Source organism: Gavia stellata, chromosome 5 (assembly GCF_030936135.1).
Source record: "Gavia stellata isolate bGavSte3 chromosome 5, bGavSte3.hap2, whole genome shotgun sequence".
Lineage (NCBI taxonomy): Eukaryota > Metazoa > Chordata > Aves > Gaviiformes > Gaviidae > Gavia > Gavia stellata.
This window is the reverse complement of record NC_082598.1, coordinates 50,704,780-50,731,423: the sequence shown is the minus strand read 5'-3', so window position 1 is coordinate 50,731,423 and position 26,644 is coordinate 50,704,780. Positions and strand designations below refer to the sequence as shown.

Here is a 26,644-nt window from a genome sequence, read left to right as displayed (position 1 = left end):
CAGGCTCTATACTACCAATAAACCCACCCAGTGGCCTTGCATCCAGTTGCCCACAGGGCTGGAAGGCAGCCAGGGTGACGCCAAGCACTAGGGAGGTGTCAGGAACAGAGCCCTCTTCACCGTGGAACCCGTGACTGCACAGAGGTTGTGTTAAGCAAATATCAGGATTCAGTCACCACAGGAACATGTCCACCCCCTGGCCCAGCTCCTGCAACCCTACGTTTAGCAAGTCCAGGAAATAACCTATGGCTCTTCTCAGTCCACTGATGTCCAGGGTTAACTCAGCACAGGACTCTGTGCCCACCTGCAACGACCTCGGACTGCCAGGTTGCTGTGAGCAAGTGCTCTGCTGGGGAGAGGGAACCAAATCAAACAGACAGTGCCCAGAAGACTACCACTTCCAAAACCAAGAGCCTCACAGAGCCCTGGTTAGGTACCCTGTGAATTTTCAGAGGCAGCTGCTGCTGACTCAGTCCCCAACGAGTCTTGCCAGTGGTTCAGCACTTTGAAAGCCAAAGCTATAGCCTAGAGGCAGACTGAGAAAATCCTGCTCTGAAAAGTCTTGATCTGAAACTGCATGGCCAACTCCCTCCCTCTTGGCCCCAAAAAGAAAGCAACCAAAAGGAATCAAGAAACACCCCTCACTACAGAGCAAGAAAATAGTCTTAGGAAACCTCCTCTTCAGCCTTCACACTCTGGTTCAGTAAATACAGGACTTGTGCATTTGGAGTACGTGGCAAAGAGAATGACTCCTCTTGGAATGACAACCCTGTTTTGCTTCAAGGGTTCCCAAGAACAGCATTAATATAAAACCACCATTCTGTAGTCATTGGCAAGAAAGTTGTGGCAGGCCCTGGCCAAACCCTGTCTCTGGATTTTGTTAGGAGGTTAAGAGTCTTTATTCTACTCTCTCTCTCTCCTATTCTCAAAGCACTGTGATCTGAGTGCAACACTAGAATTTTATTTGTGCAATGACTTAAAATATTCCCCCAAATTTATATTTTTTTTTAAACACCTGACAATAATGCACCAGCCAACATGGCAAACTGGGACACAAAACTATTCTGTGCGGGTGGTGGTGTCGTTTTTGCCTGACACTTGAGAGCAATGCCCACCTGCGCTCAGAGGATAAGCAGATCAGGGAACACTACGGAATCCGGTGTCGATCTCTAGCTGAGGAGGTCACAATCAAAAGAAATATTTTGACCTTTAGGTGGAGGAATTCTCAATGCATATGCTATGTAAAAGCAGCGAGAGATGGGTGAGAAAGTAAAAAAGACAAATAAGGAAGCAGACCGACAAATATGGAAACTTGGAATAAGAAATCATATAGCGAAGGGGGAGTTATGTTCCAGAGCATTTGTTTTATTGTCATTTTCCTGATAGTCACCTGAGCATTAGGGAAATCCAAGCTGATTAAGCACTTAACTGTTGCTTAATACCTCACTGGCTGTTACGGTCATGAACCCTTTATCAAGAACATTTTATGTTGTGACACCCAATACGAACTCCAAAGGAGAATGGGAAAATGCAGGCATTTCCTACTTGGCATTTTTCAGTCACAGCAATCCTGTGCATTCTTCAGATCCCGGGGAACTTTCCTCAAGCAGGAAGGGCAGTACCCAAAGACATGCACACAGCAAACTTCAGGCCAGGAGGGCAGCAAATTGGTCCATGGCCTCTAAATGTAGCAGTGGAGGAAGTCATTAAGCACTGTAAGGTGGATGAATTGACAGCCATGTCTAGACTTGGATTTAGAGGTTAGCTTGAGTTCAAAACTCTGGTTAAGGCAAAGCAATTGCATTTTGGAATGTGTTAAGCTGTGGAACTACACACTAGCCTCTCTCCTTAAGGATTTTCTTCTCTTGTTGCTTATCCTGACTTAATAGACAGTCGCAGGAGCTAACCTGGCTGCTCTCTCCAAACATTTGCTCAGCTAAAATCTTTGTTCCTCCCTCTATGACACACAGTAGAAAAATGGCCATTTTTCTTTTGAGTGTACATGCCCAGCCTAAAAACCTAAAGGGTAGTATCCCTGGCATTTTCATCTTTACCTCCCTGTCGCAAGTGTAAATTAAATTCTCCTCTATTTACCTGAAGCCCACCTTCTCTTTGCAGGGAGACAGACTTATACTGTGTTCCATCTCCATGTGGGTTTTGCACGGAGGCAGCTACTTAGCTGTAAAATTGCACCCTTTTGGGCAGCAGTAAAGTAGGTAAGAAGGTAAAACGGACAAAGCTTTTGTTACAGCAACGGCTTTAGACACAATCAGAACCCTTTTAAATAATCAGATTAATAGGAAATTACTTCATCTCCAGGCTGGCCAGCAAGGTCTTCAGCAATCCTAGCACAAGCCCCTGACCATGCTGCTGACTAATCACTGGATCACACTGTTTCGCCAGCAGAGAAAGAATTTGAACGCTGCTTCAAGTAATAAAGGCATTTGTAGAAATCCAATTACAGGATTATAAGAAGAAAATAGTTCAACAGCTGGAAAAAAAAAGGGGGCGGGGGAAATGGTAGCTGTGCTAGTAATAACTCTCAGGTGTTTAGTCGAACAGAAAGGAATCTATGTACAGTAGGGCCTTATGGCTCCAATCAGGGATGGTGGTCCTCTATCAGGCATGCTCAAGGCAAAGTGTTTCCGGCTCCAGAACTAATAGTATAAACAAGTTTGCCAGGCTCATTTTTGTTGGTCACATACAGTTCCTCTCTAAACCATTAGGGAGATTAACCTTCAAGGACCAAAAATCATGTTGCAATCTCTATTTACCGTGAGAAAACTGCCAAGGGTCTATATGAAGGCCTTTTATAGGGAAGATGTCCATCCAAAAGGGTGTGGGACATTTTCCAAACACTGGTGGAAAGATGATGAAAACATGCTTTTTATTCAAGTGCCGCTGGCACCCAGTAACTTTTGAACAACTAGTCTTAGAATTTGTTTGCAGTGACTTCTAATTCTATCTCACATTTCACCACAGCCAAATTTTCTGTGGCATTGCACCTGACTTCACCACAAGTATGAGTCTATCTCCACATATGCCCCACTTACCTATTGCCCTTCTGCACCAGAACTTTATGTCCATCTTCAATCAGGTTCTTCTGCTCTGTCACACCATAGCTTTCCCTGCAGATCTATACAAAACCAGAAAACTAATTTCACCTGAAGTACTTTTCAGGCCATATGCCCGCAGAAAGATACAGAGTTCTTTCTCACAGTTGATGATTGGCATGTGAAGGGAGGGCCAGAGAAAAGGGTATATGCAGAACATTTTTTCTCTGCACCAAATGCCCTGCCTTCTTCACCACTTTCCATCATTTACATTTGCTGTAGGACTGCTATTAAGTCTAAATGCCAACTCAGCAAGGAAAAAAGTTATTCTTTTAGGTAAATTTCCTGTGAAAAAAAACAAGAGATTGGTAATTAAAAAAAACGTATTTAACTAAGCCCACGTGCTCTGGCAATAAAAAGGACTCCCTTTTTTATAATAGAAGCTCACTAGGTTAATTCACCCACTGTCACTGAAAGATGGCATGACCACAGACAGCTTCCTGCTTTTGCCTGGCCTTGGATGGCACCAGTACAAACATATAGTCCGTACATACAAAATTAGTCACGTGGAGAAAATGCAGAAGGGTCAATCTTCAAGTTGCCATACACAAAAGAGGCTCAGATTTTGACATGCAAGATGAGTTACTAATTTCAAGGTCTGGGATATCAGTTACTTACTAATTTTGAAGTTTAGCAGATGTATCTGTATGTCTTTATATATTATGCAGTATACAGTGCAAGAAAGAGAGAGTACAAATATCCTTTTGTGTGAAAAGAGAATTTGGAGAAAAACCTCGTGTTACTTCAAAGGTATTCTTTTTTAGACAGTCTGCATTATCATCATTATGGCTTCATTACCTCATCCTGAATTGCACCTCTGATCTGCGTGAGACAGTCAGACCCACATCTGACTCACTCCAGAGATAAGTCTGATCTAAGAGACTTTATGTGCTCTCATTTATGAAACAGGGAAACGTACAACACTCTCCTAGCTCAGCAAGGATTTTCTTCACAGTGTGTAGCAGAGTTCCCTGGTACCTTGTTTCCACTCCAGACAAGCCCTGGACAGAGAGTCAAGAACCCAGATCAAGCTCAAGGTGAACCCATCGCTCACAACGTGTTAGAGCATCAGAACTTTAAAGCAAAGACCTTGAAACATGGATGCCCTTACTCTGCCCAAGTCAACAGAGGAAAACATAGCTTGCAGAATAATAATGCCGTATCTCTTTGTGAGGTTCTAAAAGTTTGCACATGATAAGGGACATACCTGATATTCCAGTATACATCAAGATCAAACTCTTAATTTCAGGGAATCTCCACTGTGTAATACTGACTGTTGCATCTAGGTTACTAGCTAGAAAAAAAATTCTTTTACTACCGTATTAGCATAGGAAAGCTGACTACCTCAGCATGTCTACTAGCAATAGCCTCCAGCACTTTGTTTCTAAGAAAGTCTGACCAAATACATTCACTATAAATTTTTAAGTTAAAAAGTATTAATATTACGACAGCAAGGAAAATCCTAAACTGTGTTAGCATTTCAAGAATTGACCTAGTGATGTCAAAGCCTAACTTCCATTTTCAAGGAGGATTCAGGAATCTACTTCTGACTGTCTAGAAAAAGAACAAGTCAGAAGAACAAGGGAGTTGACAGCAAAGAATTTTAACATTTTAACATTAACATAGGGTATGTGCTACATGCATAGTTTGGAATAAACCATTATACACATGAATAAGTAGATGGGCTTTAATTGTACCATAGCAATCACAGAGCTGATATGTTAAATGTGTCTTACCGTAAAATTCAAGCAGAATGTCTCTTCTACATCTTCCCCAGGGTAATCTAAAAGTTGCTGAAGACTCCTACATGACAGATATGGAAGGAAATGAGAAAAAAAATAATCAGAGATTCAAAAAGCCATACATCTAAAGGGGAAGAGAGATTCAGCAAAAGTAAACAGCATCATACATCTGGATAATAGGACTGCAAGAGAGAGAATCTCTGAGTCACCTGAAGGGGTAAGAAAGAAATATACCTCAAATAAAGAGATGCTTTGTTAGAAGCAGGATAAATGCCAGTCCACACAAATTATCAAAATAGTCCATGCCTACCTAGTACATGGATCCCCTTTACTGATCCTGGCCTTAAAATACAATTACATTTTTAGTTCTTAAGGAGTGCTAGGTATTTATACCATCACCACATAAAGGTCTGAGGGTGGTGAATTATATCTGTATCCCCGTCACATAGAAAATATTCTTCTCCTATCCCTCAAAATCCTGCTGCTATCTTCCTGGCATTTTACCCCATTATTGTTAAATACAGCAGTTGCTTTGTGCAGCTAAATCAGATAGCAACTCAGAAGAAAAAAAGAAGACAGCAGTCAGACAGTGGGATCTTAACGTCTTGGTGTCAGAGGGAACAAATATCCCCATGCAATTAGGCAGAAAAGATACAATACACCATTTAGAAAAAGTCATTCCTTCAGTCCATTCAACTCCCTTCTCTCTGGCATGGGAGCAGGTCAGAGTTACACTGCTTCAGGGATGGGACAGTTCACATCCTATGCACAGTTCCCATCCTGGGCTATATCATGAGACATGCAGCGATCTGCTTGCTAACCCAAGCCTGGTTTGGGAGGAAAGGCTGAGGCTAGGATCTGGGATCATGCTTGCAATCACACGGTGGAGGGACAGGACCCCATCCCTGTTTTCAAAGGAGTGTGGTAGGTATCGTTTGGCTGTGTTGATATCCAGTTTCTGGGGGTTGGGAAGGTGAGTACAAAAGTTAGAGCCTAACTTGGATGGATGGATCTAATAGCCTGTGGGAGAGAAGTCTTACATGAAATTCACCACTGGCTTATGTACTTTGCTAGGATCACAGCCCCACAAATTAAGCAGTCGCTCAAAAGGATCAGAAGGTGTTTTATTGAACAACTTTTACCCAGTTTGGCATTTCTTGTTCTCAGATGGATGGTCTACTTTCCCAGAAAGGCTGCAAATTTTGTTTTTCATACCTTCCTTCTGTAGGGGATAGCTCCTTCAAATCTTCTAGGCAGGGCTTCACATTCAAGAGTTTTTTGTACAGAGCCAAGGGAAAGTGAAGGTCTACCACTGTGAAGTTGTATATTGCAAGACCGCATATGATGCCAATCAAGTGAAACCAGTTGTGTTCTACAAAACACTGCAAAACCACCCAGAGAAATACTGATGAGACACGTTGTCACGGGTGCAATGCGCAGTACCCTTTCCCCCATGTACTAAGACGCCAGCCCCTGCTTTTTCAACTAAGAAACAAAATAAGAGAGCTCCCATCAGGTCCCAGTTTGGTCATGAATTCCTTGCTGGAGTGTGGCACAGAAATGAAGGTTCAAAAACCAAGCCCTATTACTTTTTTAAGGTATGATTAGCTGTGGAAACAGCAACAGCTGCTTTCCACCTTATCTGCCTTTCGTTTCCTTTTTACATACCTCTGCATTTAGACATTAACAAAGCTTCGACGTTTGCTGTCCATATACTGCAAGAAAATGTGTTAACAATTCTCTCCCTATCACCCATCCTGTTTTCTATTAAAAGCTTATGCATAACCACAGTGCCACCCAGGCAAATATACCAACATAGGCGTTGGTATACTGGCCTTCACATACTTACTCTCACGCTGGTATGTCAGTCACAGACTGGCTGCCTACATTTGTTAAATGTTGTAAATATGTGACTCGCATATTTTCAGTGCTTACACTGCCATTGTTCTTAGTGTCAAAAGATTTGTTGTTTTTATAGCATTAACATGAAGAGTAACTGCTCTGTAATAACGTTTACAAGTTACAAAAGGTGCCATGTAATTTCCTTCCTTGTAAAATGTAATTAATAAACTAAAAGAACCCCCATCAGGGCATCTACACCTTAAGGGAAGACTGACAACATCATTTTCCACCTTGCTAGCTAGGCAGGTGAAGAAAAGAAGGACATAAACCACCACCTCCAGCATAACATTATCTGACAGGTACAGAACTTGCACTCCACGCCCTTCCAAAACCAACTAACTTGCACGACAAACCGCGTTTTTGGCCGTTTAAGAGCTTCCTCACATAAAGCATTAACAAGTTTAGACCCTGAAGGTGATAATGATGCATGACTAAGTGGATTGGTTGCAATTACGTGAACAGCAAGGGAAGCACAGAATTCTAATGTCATTATGACCCAAACCTCTGGTTCTGTAAAACAGCACATGATTATCACATTCATGATAATAAGAGTTCTATTAACTGTCATCTGATACTTAATACGAGTTTTATTATGGGATAAGAATAAAGAGAAAGAGCCAAGTCCTTAACAGGCACAATCACCACCATTCTACTCAAGTTAATGGACCTATACTAATTTCCACTGACTGAAAATAGAGCTCACATTGTATTGTGGGTGGAAAATGAGAGGAAGATCACTTCTTTCCCATAGTCTGCCACTAACTTTCTTGTCATTTAAATGCAGCATATTATTTCAACCTGTGCTTATAAAGGGCAAGGGCTTACCGTGTCTGAAAACCACAGCAGGTTTGACTCTGTGTAGTAAGTGAACATGCCATAGATGGGGTTGAGGAGTTCTTTTAACAACAGAAGGAAAAATTCCTTTGTCACTCCTCCAGCGTCAACAGCTTCCTCACCATCAAAGATGACCTGTAGAAAAAGCAGGTCAGTAACAGCGATGCAGAGCTGAGACTGAGTGAATCAGACATCTTTCTAATTGGGAGCCACACAAAGCAATTTGTCTAATATGCCTAAACCCACTGCAACCCATGATCCTGTTTCAGTGCTCTGCTTGCAGGAAAGGAAAGGGAACAGGGGGTGCAAATAAGGCATTTTCAAAATGTTTAACCCCTTATGCAAATCATAAATAACCCCCTATCCTTCCAACAACAGAAGCAGCAACACAACAGCAGCTGCCGAATTTTGTAGCAACCTCTGAGATAAAACATGTCCTATTCTAAGTGGCCTGTTCCTGCAGAAGAGCAAAACAGAGACTCCATAATATCATAGAAATGTTTCCTCCCCCACCCCTTATACAGTAGACACACCAGGAAAATAGAGTAAAACCCCTGCTTGCCTTCTTGTAAACTGTCCACTGCCAAAACACCCCGGGAGTCAGAGAGGAGAAAGACTCAACCCCTGCACCGATCAGATCAAGCGTACCTGTGTGCTATACCTATGGAGAAGCCACTGTACACTGGTGAAGTGGTAACGTGAAGGGCTGAAAGGCTGCAGAAATGTCAGCTGGATGAGAGGGTGCTAAAGGTGTGGGGAAAACTTACTTTGAGAGGCTTTTTCAAATCAATGTCGGAATGGATGCTCAACTCCCTTAAAGCATCACCAACTAAGTTACTCCTACGAACATGAAGTACCAGGAAAGGGCTTCTGGCCAGCAGAGGCTCCAGGGTGAGAAGCATGAAGACATTCTGCAAATTTGCACCATTTATTGCAACCTATAAACAAGAGAAGGGTGAAAAACAGCCACTGCTCAGCTCCTTTCTTCCTATGGAAGGAGAACAGTTAACAGCTACATGCCTAGTGTTCCTTTCTTCCTTACTCTTTTAGTTTGGTTTCCCCAAGGGTATAAGGATTACAATTACGTGCTCACTCTATGCAAGTATGTGTGCCTGGGTGCCTACCTGTCACCCCTACCGCATTTCCCACACCAACACCTTTTGAGTCCACTGATCAATTCACCAAATTTGAGCAACAGAGAGATCAAATTCCTGAACATTTTTTGACATTAGGCAGGTGGGTGGGGAAAAGAGGCTTTATTCATGCTCTTACTGAGTCAAGAAATGCAGTGTGAACACAACCCTGATAAGAGTCAGAGAGTCCTCGAGGGAAAGCAGTGTAACTAACATACCAAGCGAGGAGCCAGTTGACAACTGCACCAACCGCATTAGGCAAGGCACCAGGCAACTCACTCCATACAATTCAAAGCTCTCATCTACATGGTTTTTCTGGAGTCAGGTAAGGCACAAAGTCCAGTCAAAGCTTTGACCACACATAGTATATTCATTCTTGTACACTGTCCACAGTAAATGGCAAATTCACATTTGTAAATTCAGTTTACAAGTCAGTTAAACCTGAGATAGAAATCCACTGGAAACCAGGCTTCCTCTGTTCCAGCACTCACAGAAGTACTGGTTTCTCTGGCCTCTAACTGGTTGTCTTCATAAAGATCCTATCTCTCAGGGCAGCAAAACCTTTACCGGCCTGCTGTCCTGCCAAGATAAGGTAGATACCCTCCTCACAGCAGTGCACTGCTCACAAACTGGGCACCTGAAAATATACGCAAAAGGGTGACAAAATGAAACAAGTCTTATGAGGAGTGGCTGAGGGAACTGGGGTTGTTCAGTCTGGAGAAGAGGAGGCTGAGGGGAGACCTTATCGCTCTCTACAACTACCTGAAAGGGGGTTGCAGAGAGGTGGGTGTTGGTCTCTTCTCCCAAGGGACGAGTGACAGGACAAGAGGAAATGGCCTCAAGTTGCGCCAGGGGAGGTTCAGGCTGGATATTAGGAAAAATTTCTTTACTGAGAGAGTTGTGAAACATTGGAACAGGCTGCCCAGGGAGGTGGTGGAGTCACCATCCCTGGAGGTATTCAAGGAGCGTGTGGATGTGGCATTGTGGGATGTGGCTTGATGGGCATGGTGCTGTGTGGTGTGGGTGGGTTGTTTTGGTGTGGATTGTGGTGTATTTTGTGTTTTGTGGGTGGTTTTGGTATTTTTTGGGGGGGGGGGGGGGGGGGGGGTGTTTTTGGGGTTTTTTTGGTTTTTTTTTTATGGTTGGACTTGATGATCTTACAGGTCTTTTCCAACCTTAGTGATTCTGTGATTCTGTGTGAAAGCAGGAGAAGGTTACTCCAGCTTCTGAGTGTAGGCCGAGCCTCCTCTGCCTTGCTGCAGGCTATGTGTTCAAGCAGCCATAGAAAAGCTAAGCGATGGATATTACATGGAACCAGCACCAGTGGCCACAAGTTAACTGTGACGACAGTTTTCCACCCTGAAGGAACCTGACAACCAAGGACCTCAGCAAGCTCATTTCTCATAGGATGGGTCTAGTCCCAGACCCCAGCTGCACTGGATGAGGGTTCAGTGCCCAATGCTTTCCACTTCTCAGGAGCCACCTGCATGAGCAATGCCTGGCACTGGGAGGTTTACGCTGGCACGGAGGCCCGTTGTCCTTGTCACAGCCTGGCTGTGAGCTGGCTTGGCACCTACAGGGTAAGGGTGCTGGAGCTGAACACCTGCTGTGAACACGCTCCTGGAGAGCCTCAGGTCTGCGCCCCTTGCTGCAAATGGGTGGGTGAGCTGCCGACAACAGCTGCTGCTTGCAACCACAAACAGTGTCAGGGGTTGGTCTTCAACCCTCACTTCTGACAACCACTCCTCCCGCACCAAGCAGGAACTTGAAAAAAAGTGCCCACTTAACTGAAAGCTTGTCTACTTCTCCAGCCTTACAGCTCCTCTAATAGAGACCTCACCTTGATGCTTATCCTTGGACATATCCTTCCCTACCCTATACAGTTTAAATTTCCACCGCATGTACATCTGGCAGTTCTGATGTTACCAAACATTTTGAGGTGAAAGACACCAAGCACTGTCTCTGCAATATCAAGGGCAAAGAGGTTCTCCAGCTACTCTGCTCTCCAATATCATGGAAACAATAACGTGCTGCACACACTAACTCCCAGTGAACTCCTTTCCTTGCAGGCACCAATGCAAATGGCAGGAAAAAAGAAATGGGGCAGGAAAATTGGGAGAGAGGATTACCTGCATTTGTAGTTCTGCGTCCGTCTGTAACATCTTGGTCTTAGCCTGAGCATCGAAGATGAAAGGATAAGAACAGAGTGTCACAGCATCCTGCAAGAAAGGCAGGCAGATTCATTCCTATTTACAGCTTCCATAGCACTTCTTTAAATAAGTGTCATGAAAAAAAATTTTCTTACCTGCATGATAGATGGTCTTACTTTCTGTAAAGGAAAAAGAGAAATATGAAAATCTTTTATTCTTTTGATTTTGTGTCTTGTATTTTTTTTGGACAGACTACTTCAAAGGTGACCCAAAGAAAACTTCTCCTCTGGGACCAACAATCTTTCCTCTTCAAGAAAAGCACAGGAACTTCCTTCTCAAGAAAATGCACAAGTCTAATTCAAAACTTGAACATCAAACATTACTAAGAGGACTAACTGGCACAGAAGCCTGTGTTAGCCTCCCATAGGAGAAACTTACTCTTACGAAATAAAACAAGAAAACTACCCCCAAGGCAGAGACTATACGAAACAACAGGAGAGATCATAAGGCCACAACATTACAAAGTAAGACCACTCCTGCAATTCAAATTACTCCTCTCATTAGCCATGTTGATACATTTTTAACTATTTTTAACTATCACTGTTACAGAAGTTTCAGTCAATATTTTATTGTTCTGCTCACTAGAAGTGAGCACAGAACAGCACTATTTAAATGATGGAAAGTAGGGGAACAGGGGACACAGCACACACAACACCACATGAAAACACACACAAAAATTCTTGCTACAGTCAGGTTTTACTCTTGCAGCATCCCGTGGCAGATCTTTTTTGGTGTTTTCTCACACTTGGGATTCCTTTCCTTGCTATAATTAAATAAGCTCACTGGGTTCCTACACAGCATATTCCAGCCCTCAGTTTAGTTATCTCCTTTCTTACAGATGGGAAAGTGAGGCATAAAAGAGGTGAAGGGTCTTACCCAAGATCACCCAGCAGGTTACTGGAAGAGCCAGGAATAGAACCCACATCTCTTGAGTCTTGGTTCAGTCCCCTAGCCAGAACGCCACACTGCCTCCTCTTACAGAGCAAGATTTTAAGATCACTGGCTACATTATTCACAATACCTGCCTAAACAGCAGAAGTAAAGGGTAAAAATTATAATTTTAGAATGCAGGATTTGGCTCCTGAGGTCTCGATTACATTAAAAGGATCCAGTGACTGAATTAATTGCCTTGTGCAAGGACGGAATGAGATTCACATAAATAATCACAAAGATTGTTGCAAGCGTTAGTCAAATATTGTTAGCTCCAGCTCTTCTGACAGCCTTATTTTAAGTCAACTTCGTCACGCCACTGAGTACCCAAATCTGAGAGACTTAACATATCGATGCGCCTATACTGAACACATTAATCTCTCATTAAGGATTTTTAAAATACAGATCTCTACAACCAGAGAGACAAACATGGACAACTATTTCAATGACTATACATAAAACTTCTTACCATTCCAGCCTGATGTAAGAACCACATAAGATAATCCTCCTGAATGTCCACCAAGCTGGAAATCTCAGGGATATAAAACTTATCATATTCTACGTGTTTAACCTTCTGATTTACCTAGTGAAGAAAACAGATGTTTTTTAAAATATGGATATATTCAACATTTTTCTTAGAACGCGCAGGTTTGCTTTCATAAAATCAATTATAGCAGCTTGCAACAATAGGCCCCAGAAAGTCTTGCAAAAACACATAGTCCCTTATATTTTAATATGAACCAGGAATAATCAAGACAAACCTTTTTCTGATTTATTTAGTTCCCCCTCCTCCTCACCCAGACTAACCAGCACCAACACAGTGGGAGCAGAAAGCATCATGAGACATGTATTTGTGATGCCACAGTGCACACAGTCTGGTGGCTCAGCAGCAGCATTCTTTAGGGTAAATTTTGAGAATTTGAGACAAGACTAAACAATCTTCAAGTACCTTGAATTCAGGAAAACCATTATCATCTTCCCCATGTGGTGTCTTGGTGGACAATGACACAGCTCACAAGCCAAGGCCATGACCACTCTGCCCCTGCCAATTGGCAAAGGGCAGACAAGACTGAATCATCTTGAGCCGACATGCGCCCAGGCTTTCCTCTTACCTTGTGGAGTTTCTCCAGAAGTCTGAGAGCAGCTGTAATGTAGCTACTGAACAGGACTGGGATCAAGAGTGTCTTTCTTCCACTGAGAAGGTAAACCACTGCACCTTTATAGAGGTCCACTAGCCTGAGGAAATATCTTGGGCACACTTGAGACCACCAGTTATCTGGAAAGCAGAGGAACATCAATATAAATCCTGAATTAAGGCCATAGTAACCCCTAAATAAGGGGTTACAGCTGAAAATAGGGTAACACACCTAAAGGTTGTTTAAAAAAACTTCCCTATTTCTCTCCTAACTGTAGCAACAGGAAAGCGAGCAGAGTCAGCTAGATAGGATTCCCTTTTCACTCTCATACAACCACCCCAGTCATTACCGAGCCCCAATCCCCGATCAGTGAGAGAGCCTGAATTCAAGGTTTTCCAACCTTCAATTCAAGATACCGTTTCAAGTATCTTGTATTCAAGGTACTGTGATCTGCAGGCAAACCGTTGTCTCTCATGAGTGATAAGAAAGTAGTTGCCGGGGCAATTCTCTGTAGTACCACACACTTTTCTAGCAGGTGTCAGAGCATGTCGCCTGGCACATCTGCACTAAAGGTCTGAACTCCCCCTCTTTAAAAAGGCTGGTTTCTTTCTTGCCAAGGACAGGTAACCCTTACCTCTCCTCTGAAGGGACCCTGACTATTAGCTTCTTTGCTAGAACCAATCCACCTGCAAAGTAGAAGCTGGAGCCTGGGAAACAATCACGTCAACTGTTAGAAACAAACACCAATTTATCCTCTCAAGTGTCAGCACAATAATAGATTCTGGCAGGCAAAAATATCAGAATCCTTTACATTTCTGTATGCTAACAATCACAGTGGACTACATACACTAAGTAGAGGAGGGAACTTGGTTCCAAAGCCTCTTTCAACTAAAAAAAAAAAAAAAATCACTGAACCTCAAAATAAATTTCACTGGAGCAATGCTCCCGGAGGTCTGAATGCATTACATAGCATTTTACATGATAATACGAGATTTAGTATAAGATAACGTTAAGAAACGAGAGTAAGATAATAAGAAAAGTAATAGCTTAGCAAACATGAGTAACAATCATTAAGCAGCATTATGTTCTGCTTAGTTTAAAATGAGCTCATAGGAAACAATATTAGCAGAAATGAAAAGATTCAGAAGTGGGAGAAGAGCTGGGTTGTTCAGCTTGGTCATGGACCAGCCAATAGGTTTTTCTGCACCTTATATAGGACAAGGTAACTTTACATTATATTTAGTATATTCTTTTATTTACCTTATACAGAAAGGATATTCTAATGTGGACAAATTTAAGAGAATAAGATCATTTAATCTTTAAGATATACAAAATCTATGTTCACAGAGAGGCATGAAAATTTATCTGGAACCAAGTCTCTGAATGTAGGTAAACTAGATAAGGTAAATTAGACTAACCTCCCTAGTAAGTGTTGTTTGAAATGATATTTTACTTCTAAATTAAAACAATTCTTAACCTGAATTTTCTCATTTATTATCCACACCACCACAAATTTTATACATTTAATATTATTGTAACTAACTTCCCATATCTTACCTGTATGGCACATTCTTCATTTCTTCATAGCTCATGTTTAAAATTCAAATTTTATGTTTATAATTCTTTTACATGGGAACACAGGTTTTGGAGGGAGGATTCCTTGAATGCTTTTGGTTCCCAGCTGCTTTTTAGAGGTGACAGCTTCATAACAACACTATACCACAAATAATACCCAATTATCATTGCAGCCATTGTAACAGAAAAATTAAACCAACACAAAAACATGACTGAAAAACCTAAAGGCAACACTGTGTGTCCCAGCTGGATGCTGAGAGCAACATGCATCTTAAATGCCAACCTCTTACCAAGAACTTTGCTGGGGTTGGTATCTAGGCGCAGAATAGCCATTGCGAGAGGAAGCGTTAATGTGATATAATACTTTGAGTCTTGGAAGGGTGGGAATTCAGGGAGAATCAGATAGATCCTCATTGCCTCGACATCTGGTGGTGAGCTGGACAGCTGAGGAATCAAAAAACTTTCAAAGCTCTTCAGTATCTAGAGGAAAACAAAACAAAAGAAGGCAACTTCTTTTGATAGAGCACCTATACCGTAGATGATGTGTAAGAACTGATGAAACAGAGCACACTCAGCACGGGTGGACTTAACAGCTTTTGCTGATGACCTCTTAAGTACACTCCATAGAACAGGACTGAAATCTGGTTTTTCCAAAATGCACAAACATTTGGATAGGTTTTTCCAGGGCTGGCTAGAGGCTAATTAACACCTAGTCCCTTAACGGTCACATCCCTGCTTTAAAAGTCAAACCTGGAGTAAAAAAAAAAAAACAAACTATAAAAATTATAGCTAAAAAATGCCACGGAGAACAAACACGATTTTATCTCACAGCTCTGCACTCATGAGAGAAATCCTCCAAGTTAGAATAAATTATACAACCATAAAGTACTCAACTCCTGACAGGCAATAAATGAGCACATAGTCATTATTTACAAGTATAACATACACAGAATTGATTTCAGCAGCCATTTCAAGTATTAAATGCCATGAGAGAAAACTTTTTTAAAAACAAGTCTTAGAGACATATTCTGCGAAGGTGAAAATCAGCCCAGGTCAGTGGAGAAGTATCCACTGATACCATGAAGGACATGGCCTGCAGATTTGCAGTACAACCCCTCCCCAAAAAGGCTGCTGTTACTTGCATGTTACGGAGGGACAAAGCCTTTATTTTCCCTCTGAATACCCAAAACCCCAGAAGTGCAATACCTGGTCTAGGAGAATGGAGTGCTGAGAGTTCATCAGCTTCTCAAACAGCACTCTGGTGGAGTTCAGATCAATCCCTGGGATCTTTGGACTGGTTTTAAAATGTTCATCAATTCTTTAAAAAAAAAAAAAAATTCCAGACAGACTGGCTTAAGTTTAAGGAAGATACACCATTACCTGTGCATTGGCATGGCCTGAGAGCAAGCAATGGAGAAATGACCTCTCGGGAACTAATCAGACTAGAAACAAAGCAGAAGTTGGAATCTTCTTGCTAGAGACAAGATGGACAACTCTCCCTTCTGAACTCTTCTGGGCCTTGGTTAGTGTTGGGATTCTTGCAGAGAAACACTTTATTGAAGTCTTTGATTTCCCCAGGACTCCTTCCCTGACCTAAGAGCCTGCCTAGACAGGCCAGAGTGCTTAAAAACCTATAAAATATATATCTATCGTATGTATCAGGATCCTCTCCGTTGTCTTCATATACACTACTTCTATAGCAAAATCTGCTTAATCACACCCAGTAAGAAAGGGAAGGGTAATGCATAAGACAACATTGACTGCTATACAAGGGAACATCAGATGAGGATTTTCAAAAGAAAATGGGAAGATATTCAGAGTAGCTTTTTGGCAATGCCACTCTCAAATTTTCTAAAACTAAATAATGACCACAACCAAAACACAGCACAGCTAAGAACAGTCTTCATATGGTCTTCAATTGCAACAAACATGTGCTGTCCTTTCTGCTGTACTTGAAAGGCTGTAATTTACTTAGGCTACCTGGGTAAGAGGGATAATGAAGGCAAGCCTGTGGAGGACAATAGCCTAACAGCCAGATCTAGCAACACTGAATGTCCAGGCAAGTTACCTAGCTCAGCATCTACAGCATGATCAGCATCTGTAGCAGAGGCTCTCAGCACCATTGTCTGCAGTAAAGCTGCGCATAAAACCGTGCAGTTGCTGGTATAAAAGGTCATTGCTACAATTTCGTTGACCTCAAGGATTTCCCAAGTCTGTCACTACTCATCTGAGACTGTGCTGTATTAGACACTCTGAAGGAAAAGGTAGCTATTAAAGATGGGATGCATTTGTCACTTTGCTGGTGTGGCTATAACAATACGAGAAGCTAAACATTGCCTGCTATAATAGAATGGCTACTTCCATAACAGCATACACACCAGGCTGGACACAGCTCCTCAGAGTCACACTGCAGTACAGAGCGCTTCAGGCTGTGATGTGCAGAAGTAGTACTGGAGCATGCCCACTCACACAGCCATAGAAAAGTTGCTTTTCCATCTAACCCTGTGTACCACAATGCTGTATTGCAAACAGGCCTATACGACATTAAGATACCGGAAGGATATACTAAGCTATTTCTATCAAGTGCATCATGACATAAGGCTTCACATATAAAGGTACATGGTTGAACACAGCCTCACTTCAGTGTATGGTGGCTTCAAATTTTAGCATTCATTTGGTCAAAGATTTTCTGTAAAAGTTAAGTCCTGCACTAGCCAAGACATCATTAAAGTGGAAGGAGAACTGCATTGGGGTGACAAAGTCATAAACTCCACTCGTTTCCACATTCAAAGGAGATGTGGGACTATTTGCAGTGAGTCAACAACTTGGATATCTCAACAAGTGTTTTAAACCGACATGACACAACTCTCCTGATGCAGTAACATGCTGCCTTGTCACAACACTAAAGAAGAAAATATTGGACAAGCGGAAAAATGCACGAATAATGAGTAAATTGTTTTCTTTTTCAAGTTGCTCTTGGAAAAATATTACTCAAAGATTATTCAGAGTAACTAAGCTTTTCTTCACCTAACTACAGGTCATTTACTCATCACATCACCATAAAAAATTTCTCCTCCTCCTCATCTTATGCTGTTACCTCCGCAACATTTACAGACACAGCCAACACAATCCTTTCCAACCCACAGCCTTTGACTCAGCTATGCATATTACAACCTTGTCACCACCTATTGTTGGTTACACCCCTTTGAAATTCCTGCTGTTATAAGCAGGAGCATGAAACTTTCCACAACTGATGTCACCTAAAAGGAAAGTGCTTCCATGCTGCCCCAGATGTATTTTTCAAGAGCAGCCTGTGTTGAAGTATACCTCCACATGCACCAGCCCCCACCAGCTAGCTCAGCTGGGTAAGAGACTATTCAGATACCTGTCATTACTCATTCAATGTTGTATTCCTATCCCTCTCTTTTGAAGAAGCTGATATTCATTTCATAAGGAAAAATTACAGTTGCGCAACTCCAAGGAATCTGTGCCACTTGCAGTACACTCACTCACCATGCACTTTCTTAGACCATTTGCCTTCCTTACCCAGCTCTGACCACCCACCTCTTTAGTGGACCCCCTCTGCCCCTGTCTCCTGTCTGATCAGAAAAATCAAATCTCACTGCAGCAGAGAGTGAAGTGAATGTATTCCAGTCTGCCTCAAGGGAAAGCCACACTCTGGACTCTGTTTGCCACTTACTTCTTCTCCAAGAAGCTTCCATTCCAGCAGGCAGCTGAGGACAGTATCTGAACAACATCACTGTTTGCAGCAGGAAGACAAAAGAAAGCAGGGATAGAGGTTATGAACAGATATTCCAGCAAATCTATTCAGCTCTCTTCCCTTCCTTCTAGGGGAAACAATGTCAGGATCACCCCTTCAGAGGCACAGAGGGTAAGTGGTTCATCCAGAATCATGTAACGTCCCTCTTTGAAAGAAGGGATGTTAGCAGTGCCTCCTTTCCACCTATTCTTCTCGTGGCAGGCACACAGGGGAAGGAATTTAATCAGTCTGTTCAAGTTCTTGATGCTTTTCATGAACTCTAAGCACACAGCAAAGAACAACTTTAAAATCGATTTCCCACCCACCATTTGCAGTGTTCTGAGGCAGCCTCAAATTCCTCTGGTTTTGCTTGGAAGCTCTAACCTGGCAGCCTTGTGACTGGCGACTGTCCTCCCCTTGGATATGACCAAGAACCACAACTGAGAAAGGCTGCTAAATTTCAAGTAAAAGCATGGCACGGAAGCCAACAGAATCATTTAAATAAAACTTTCAACAAAAGGCTTGTCCAGTGCCACAATACCTACTTGACAGAATTAGAACTGTTCTTTTCTAAAAGCTTTTGCCTCCAGACATCTATAGTTTCATCATTTATTAAACAGGTGTAACGAGTTTCATTTATGGTCCGGAAATCATCAGCAGGCAAGGAATTCTGTGAGAAGATACAGATTTCAGCAAAGACAAGGCTTGTAAAACAATTCCTTCTAATTGATAATCTCTGTTTTCTGTATATAACTGATAGCTTCTTTAGCGTGTTCTCTGCACAGGTTTGGTTAGGGAGCTGTGGCATTACAACGAAGTCTAAAAGGAAAGGCATGGAAAGGTATGGAAAAAACCAAGATTATCATCAAATACATTTTTTTAAAAGAGGAAAAGAAAAAAAATAAAGAAGATATCATTTCCTTAAATGTACCAAAGCCATCTTAAATACTGCCATATATAACTGCAGGCTTAGTACATGTATTCTAGACCTATTTCCACGCCTCAAAAGTGGACAGTCAAACACTTCTTGAAAGAAATAAGAAGACAGAAGTGGAAAAAACAGTTCAGCATTCAGCCCTCCATCCAGTATATCTTGACAAAACCCCGGTATATGTGGTCCACAGCCCCACATGTGGACACCGGTGTCTCAGAAGGAAACCAGCCCCTTGTTTCCAATCTGCAAAGGAGACTGGACTCCCCTCCCTGCTGATCAGCTGAAGTCAGTGTCTTCCCAACTGCTCTTTGACATGCCTCTAAAGGAAGGCAATTTTCAGCCACTCCTAAAAAGTTGTAAAACCCTGTAACAACTGTCATCGTTGGTAAGGTTTGTAAGGCAGAATGGACTCCAAAGCAACACTTCGTTTTTGGGAGATATTACCAAAAAACAAAAGATGCATTGTGAAGGCTGGGACAGGGGAGCAGGCTTGAGAAGATACTTCATTTGTTTTACCTCATATTTGGAGCAAAGCACAAATGTTTGGTCTCCTCCAGAGAAGATATGTTTAACAATGTGATATTTACAGGCGTCTGTTGAAGAAAGAGATGCGGTTGCGTTAAAGGTTGATGAATGCAAGTTCCTGCTGTGCTTTTTCCCCCACATTTGCACTGCCAGTGTCTCAGGCTTTACATTACGAGGAGCACCCGGGTCCCTTGAAGGCCAGGCTGAAATCAGTTGGAACTCAAGCACTGTAGCACTTTCTTGAGAGATAAACAGGGCCTCGCAGCAGGGAGAAGTTGCAATTTTTAAACTGCAATGGGGGTAGAAACCAAAGCCCTCAGAAATCACTAGTACAATTTCATGAAGGCTCAAAAACACCAAACGTTGAGCTCTGCCATGAAAAGAGAAAGGGAGAGGGCACTCATTAACAGGGAGAGCAAGAGGTCACCCAGTAATTTCCATAGTGCGTTTGGGACAGGAGCATGGGGTTTTTTTGCTATTTCCAGAACATTCACAGAAAAATGTAAAGATGTCTTTAGACAGCCATGGGTGAAATGAAATTGTTTATGTCCATTTGCGACTCCAAATCACGCATAGTACGTACCAGGTTTCCCCGAGAGCTGCCCATTGTGAGCTGCCCAGTGACCCTTGACGGGAGAGGGACACTTCACATTGCAAGTGTGCCCCGTTCCCAGCTGGCCTCTTGTTCCACAGCCAAATGCATAGATCATTCCTGAAGAAGGCACAAAGGCTAAAGTGTGATGTCTGTAACAGAGACAGGTACAAAGTTTGGGCCTTGTTTAACAATTAAAAGAAAAAAAAAAAAAAAATCACAAATGCAGCCTAAAACTTATTCTCGGTTCCCCTAGGCCAGGAGCTGGTGCAAAGCAGCATCTTTACACTAGCACCAATGCTCAGTTTTTGCCACCTGATGGCACCAGTTTATGAGATGGAGCTCTTTAGATGGAAATGACAAAGAGCAGCGTGTGCCAGCATACAGCTGGTATCAGGCTGACAGACAGAATTAGCTTAGTCATTTGCTAAGCCTGTACGTATCAAAAGGCAACAACACAGCACCAGTGTTACTAACTCTCTTTTCATTAAAGAGGCCGGAAACTTGTGACCAAAGGGGCTGCTGCTCCAAAGTCTTTCTGAATTATTAAGATAGAAAGGTATCTTTTACCAGGTTACAGCACAGGGAACAACCCCAATTAAAAAACAACCTCCTTCAGAGGGCCTTAAAATTCTCACGGAAAGTAAAATTTAAATTAACTTAGTTTTGACACGTAGGATGCAGAAGTGAGACTATTCCTCCTATTTACAAGACTCAGTTGTCAGCATTAATCTCTACCAAAGAAAATTTCTGACTGTACGTAGGGCTCACCTGCCACAAGCAATCTGCGATACTTCACTGCCCATTAGCTCAAGAACTCTTCGGGGGTTCACTTCATCATTCATGGAGTCATGTCCCAGTTGCCCACAGGAACCTGCACCGAACGTGAACACCCCTCCACTCTGTTAGCAAATCAAACAGCATAGTCTCCATTTAGGGACCCATAACCCAGCAGTATCCCTCTGACTCCAGTTTCAGTATGAGCCCAAGCGTAGGCAGAGATTGCTGGGGATTTCCAAAGGATTCAGAAAAGAAACTTGGGTTCTGCTAATGCAACTTCCAAATAGCTACCTTGCCACCCATCAGAGATTGACAGAATTATCTTTAGGTATGTCTGCACCAGTCCAGCTTCCCCCCACCATCACCAGATGAGTATGAAATCCCATCAGGTTTAAACATGGCTGAGTAGCGCCCATTTCCACAGTACTTCACGCCCATCTCTATCAGCTGCTGATCAAAAGGACTGTGACCTTTTTCCTTGAACAAGAGCTTCTACATAACTGACCTTCTACGGTGTTTTTCCCACAGGAATCCCAATGTCAGCTGTTTTAATTCATTTTACAGTGGAGAACACTGAGGCACCAAAAAAGGAAGCAACACCTAGGAAGTGGCAGAGGCAAGGCAAGAACTGAGCAGTGACCTCCCAAATCCTAGCCCTGTCCTCTGTCCACTAAGATTTACACCACTTGGAAACAGCAGGTTTGGAACTGAAAACCTCTTGTAAATACTGCGAGGAACCACTAACGTTTCATTTAAACACCCATTTGTTTTGACTTGTATTTTATTCTGAAGCACAATATCACTCTTTTTATCTTCCAACAAAATGCTGGTTTCACCCCTTTGGATGTATATTTGTTAATTTTTTTGCTCAAAGCTAATTTCTTTGAGTCATTCACCTGAGTTTTACTATTCATTGTCATGGATTACTAACATCTTCATCTTCAAAACCAGCAATGGATCATGCTGGCAATGAAACTCAAAATAAATTATAATAAGACTATACTTTCCATGTAGTTTCTTTTACTGCAGTCGGATGGAATATAATAAGTCAACCTGCTCTTTGCTGCCATTACCCAGGAAACTAATGTGAAACCATCAGGCAGGTGAGATAGCAGGCAGGGTTCCCAGGTTAGCATCTTTACCTTTGTCAGAACTGCTGTGTGTTCCTCGCCACAGCTGATGTAAACAACCTTCTGAGACCGCAACAACTTCACATGACAAGGGGATTCTCGGTCTGCATTGAAGACAAAGAAAATAAAGGAGCTGTTTCATAAACACAAGCCTGAATGTCTGAGAAAACCACTGGCAGTTTGATTTTCAGATGTGGTCTACATGCACAATGGAAGCTTTAACAACTGTGGGGAAAAAAACCCATGTCCTTGAGTACTTCACTGCTGCTTTCCTCCTCCAGTTCTTAAAAGATTTGCCCTGGCTCAAAGAAGATTGTCCAGAGCAAGAATGCAAATATTGAGAATCTTGTATAAACTCAACATGCACTTGCAGTTTGGGAGGTATGATGAGTGCAGCCTAGCCACACGTTACATTCCAGACTCCTCGCTGACAACTGCAAACGTTTCCAAAACCTTGCTTAGACCTTTTCCATACAGAACAATCCTGACATGTGGAGACACCAGTGCAACACACATGACAAGCTGAATCCCAAGGTGTATTTAAATGCCTAGCCTTCCTTCTGCTGTCATCCTTTAAGAAGATCCTCCTACTTGCAAAGGCTAATCTCTGCCAACCGTTAAAGGATGCTTTTCTCCTTCACTCTGACATTCTAATCATCAAAGTGGGTCTCCCGAGGATGAATACACTAAGCAAGGTTACACGTTCTACTGATGTAAAAATAAAATAAAAGCTAAGCATTTCAAGGAGCAGTAGGCACCCCAAAACAGTTAGATATTAAGGAGAGCAGCTGCTTACTTCATACCAACAAAAAATCAGGTTCCTACCTATAGAAGTTGTCCATTTTTTAAGACTCTCACCCAAGGATTTGACAGGTGCTTTTTTCTGGGTAGTGAAAGGAAAATGGTCACATTTTCATGAATTTAGAAATGAGAGCAGATTTTTTCATTTGCTTTGTTCTGTATTTTAGCACTCTGATCTTTATTTTGACAGGAATGACACTTCTTATCTCTACAGCATAATTGTTTAAATAACAGTGCTGCAGACTACTCATGTTTGTGGACTTTGCTGTTCATGTTCACTAAGTATAATTCACACTGTCTTACCATGATTCACTTACCATAAATATCAAGTATTTACAGTGTCATGTATTGAGGGTAAGCAGAGTATGATCCCTGAACAACACAGCCTCACAAGTAGATGCCCCTTATATGTTCATCTAAGATGAGCCCCATGTCAAAGCAAGCCTCTTATATATAAACTGCAGCTTTGTTGAAATTAAAAGCATTTATCTGACAGTCTACAGGGAAACAACATGGCTGCTCTTACACAAGATCAGCTCTAGCTTACATATAGCACAAGAGAATAGTCCTGGAGCATTTTTGAGAGAACACAAGATAGGCAATAAGTCGTACAGTTGTGTTTCATATTCCTAAAAGTGTAAACCAAGATGAAACGATGCATACACTTGAGCATCCTTTGCTAAACTATAGGCTAGTTTTGAGTAATCGCTTTAAATACATTTCAGTTGGTAGGGTGGGTTACCAAAATGCATCATTCCATTATAGGTATACAAAATGTGAGGTAACGCTTTCCTCTTGCAACATACAGTATTTATATGCTACTACATTATGCAACCTAACATTTACAAATATATACACCTCATGTACTCACCCATGCAAAATAAATTATCCATGCATGGTAGGTATTATATCCACAGCCAGTAACTTGTCTAGATATTTAAAGCTATTCAGCAACTATACAGAAAACTATGAAGAGGTGATTTAACGCTCCAAAGAAAATCTTCCACTCACTTGCTTTTGCAAAAAAGTTCAGAACGTGTCAATAACAAGCAGGGGAGATCTGGGCTTTTCAGACTAGTGGTAATGTCATATCCACTCTTCAGCCTCATTTATAAACCTATCTTCAAGTCTGTTGATGGCTAGGCTTCACTAAACATGGCCACCTGAAAAAAAACTACCATTGGCCCTGTGTCTGGAAAATTCTGCAACCATTAAACTAGACAACATTTTACAATACTGAGATACTCCGTCTTGCCATCATTTTGTAGCATACAGTTGCCCACCAGTTAAAAACACATTAGCAAACAAGGGCATGGGTTCAGCCTGCTGTTCTGCAGGGAGAGCCTTTGTTCCACATCAACTTCAAACAAAATACGGACAAAGCATTTTTGAAAAGAGGAAGAAAGAATATGAGCATTTCCTTCGATGCCTGCATGTTGACATCACATTTGAAAGATCTTTCTTTTTGACCTTCCTCACTTCTACTACCATCCACAAGGGGAAGGAAAGTGTTTCTGTTCCTACTAAGCATGAAAAGCCTGTAGAGTCTATCAGAGACTGTTCCTCTGCCCTCTCCTCCCAAGAGGAGTTGCTGAGGGTTACATATCTGCTCAGTAAAAATATACTGTCAATGCAAACAGAGACACTAGGCTAAAAAAGTCCATCCTTCTTTCACCTAGGAGCATAATTTTAATACCTCGTTCATCACTTAGTCCCAGCTGTCCTGAGCTGTTCTTCCCCCAGCCAAACACAGCTCCTGAGAGAGAGAGGGCAAAACTGTGAGCTCCGCCTGCAGCAACCTGAGCCAAAGGGATCCCATCAAGAGACTTGACACGTTGCGGACTGGCTTGGGAGGGACATTCTTTACCCAAGCCCAGCTGACCATAGCTGTTCTGCCCCCATGTGAAGAACTGGCCATCTGAAACAAGGAAAGAAAGAGAATGACGAGTAAAAGCTGGTCAAGAGAAAAGCAAGTTTGTCAAAATGAACAAAAACTGGTGCTGGGGGCTTCGCTCCCACCCAAGCCTCATGAAGGAAAATCAAGCAAGACATTCTTTGCCAAAATAAAAGCACAGTCTGAAGCCGCCGGGTAAACAAACAGACGTGCAACTAAGTACAAAATACAGTATAAGACCACGGTAACTTAAGCTGTATAACAAAGAATGGTCCACACGTTGCATACAGAAAAGTAATAGCCAAGGGTATTTTCAACACAAAGAAATTAACTACACACATTTTTCTACATCAAGATGGAAAGCTTTTAAGTGTTCCTGCCATCATTCACCAGTGAGACAGTGCGTGGCCCATGTGTAACGTTTTCTTTCTTGACAGTATTGGCAAAGATCTTCTTCAATATTCATGGTACCTGATCCATTTTATAGCCTCCCATTTGGCCTGAAAGCAGTTGGGAGGGGGATGTCCTTGGTTTATTACACAGAAATATACAATCTTGGACACTGTTTAAAACAACAGCACAAATCTTGGTAATAAATAATGAATGTTACAGTACCTGCTGCCAAAGCCAGGCAATGCCAGTTTCCACAGGAAACCTGCAGTATCATCTGTTGGTTCAATTTCTTTATCAACCTAAAGATGACAACGCTATTTTAGAGTAAGTATCCACAAATATAGTACCACCTTCAGTTGAAATTATGATTTACTTTCAGATATTCATTCTACACATACACATAACCTATGGTTTTAAGACTGAGGAATGGAGTCTTGAAGGTGATGCAGATCCATACATAACAGATGCAAATCTGCAGAGACCTTTAGACACTTGACTACTAACTCCAACTACGTTTACTGCCATAATGCTGAATCGAGCCATCTGGAAACGGTGAAAATAGCTCATTCTTGGTATCTCTCTCGCTATTCTTTTCCAAGCATTGAGATTTCTCATGCTGTCAGGGGCCTAGCAGTTCCTACGAGCTACAGCACCAAAACATCTTCAGTGCTTTGTACAGAGAATAGCATGTCCAAGGTTCAAGTTATTTCACAAAAATGTTATTTTTAAAATGGCACTATCACATTGACATGTGAGCCTCTCTCTCTTCTACATCAGAGCCACCTGCAAGTTTAGAACTGTCTTCCCACAGACCCCTTCTGCTCAAACATTAATGTTTTGTGACTGAAACTCTTATCCTTTAAATACTGTTTCAACAATGACAGCCACCCTAGACAGATGTCCCAAACTTCTGCTCCGCCCCGGATCTGCAGTGGCAGACCAAGTAAGAGACAGACTACATCTGTTATTAATGCAGCATGATACAACACCATTAAGTACAAAAAGACCAGTTATCTTTATTATGGTGATAAGCTGAGACCTATCATCTGTGAACTGCTTTGGATAGAGGAGTCTTGGTGTCTGCCACTGGCCACTGCCGCCATCTACATGTCCTTGCACTTAACCCTATTAGTGCTCTGAAACAGGTAAGATACATTAAATAAGTGAAGAAAATTGAGCACTATCCTAAAGTTTCTGAGCAACATTCACTATTCGGAATCGCAGTAGGCTGGCGTAGTAGCTTTGCTGCTAACGGGCAAC

At 42.0% G+C, this 26,644-nt stretch overlaps 1 protein-coding gene across 2 annotated transcripts in view; it reads right to left on the bottom strand.

Moving 5' to 3' along the window:
* HERC3 (HECT and RLD domain containing E3 ubiquitin protein ligase 3) overlaps positions 1–26,644 on the bottom strand; it is a 48,157-nt gene that overhangs the window by 4,826 nt on the left and 16,687 nt on the right. Inside the window, exons 3-21 of one of the 2 annotated variants that reach the window (XM_059817528.1) lie at positions 25,607–25,683; positions 24,794–25,015; positions 22,309–22,400; positions 21,158–21,288; positions 20,378–20,538; positions 19,786–19,862; positions 18,881–19,005; positions 18,276–18,335; positions 15,782–15,893; positions 14,866–15,055; positions 12,977–13,140; positions 12,334–12,447; positions 11,030–11,053; positions 10,854–10,943; positions 8,359–8,529; positions 7,583–7,726; positions 6,071–6,237; positions 4,850–4,916; positions 3,054–3,136 (exon numbers count right to left, since the gene is read on the bottom strand). In XM_059817528.1, coding sequence (XP_059673511.1) covers positions 3,054–3,136; positions 4,850–4,916; positions 6,071–6,237; positions 7,583–7,726; positions 8,359–8,529; positions 10,854–10,943; positions 11,030–11,053; positions 12,334–12,447; positions 12,977–13,140; positions 14,866–15,055; positions 15,782–15,893; positions 18,276–18,335; positions 18,881–19,005; positions 19,786–19,862; positions 20,378–20,538; positions 21,158–21,288; positions 22,309–22,400; positions 24,794–25,015; positions 25,607–25,683 — 2,271 coding nt within the window. The remainder of the gene's footprint in view (positions 1–3,053; positions 3,137–4,849; positions 4,917–6,070; positions 6,238–7,582; positions 7,727–8,358; positions 8,530–10,853; positions 10,944–11,029; positions 11,054–12,333; positions 12,448–12,976; positions 13,141–14,865; positions 15,056–15,781; positions 15,894–18,275; positions 18,336–18,880; positions 19,006–19,785; positions 19,863–20,377; positions 20,539–21,157; positions 21,289–22,308; positions 22,401–24,793; positions 25,016–25,606; positions 25,684–26,644) is intronic. The other variant, XM_059817529.1, reaches the window with a different exon arrangement.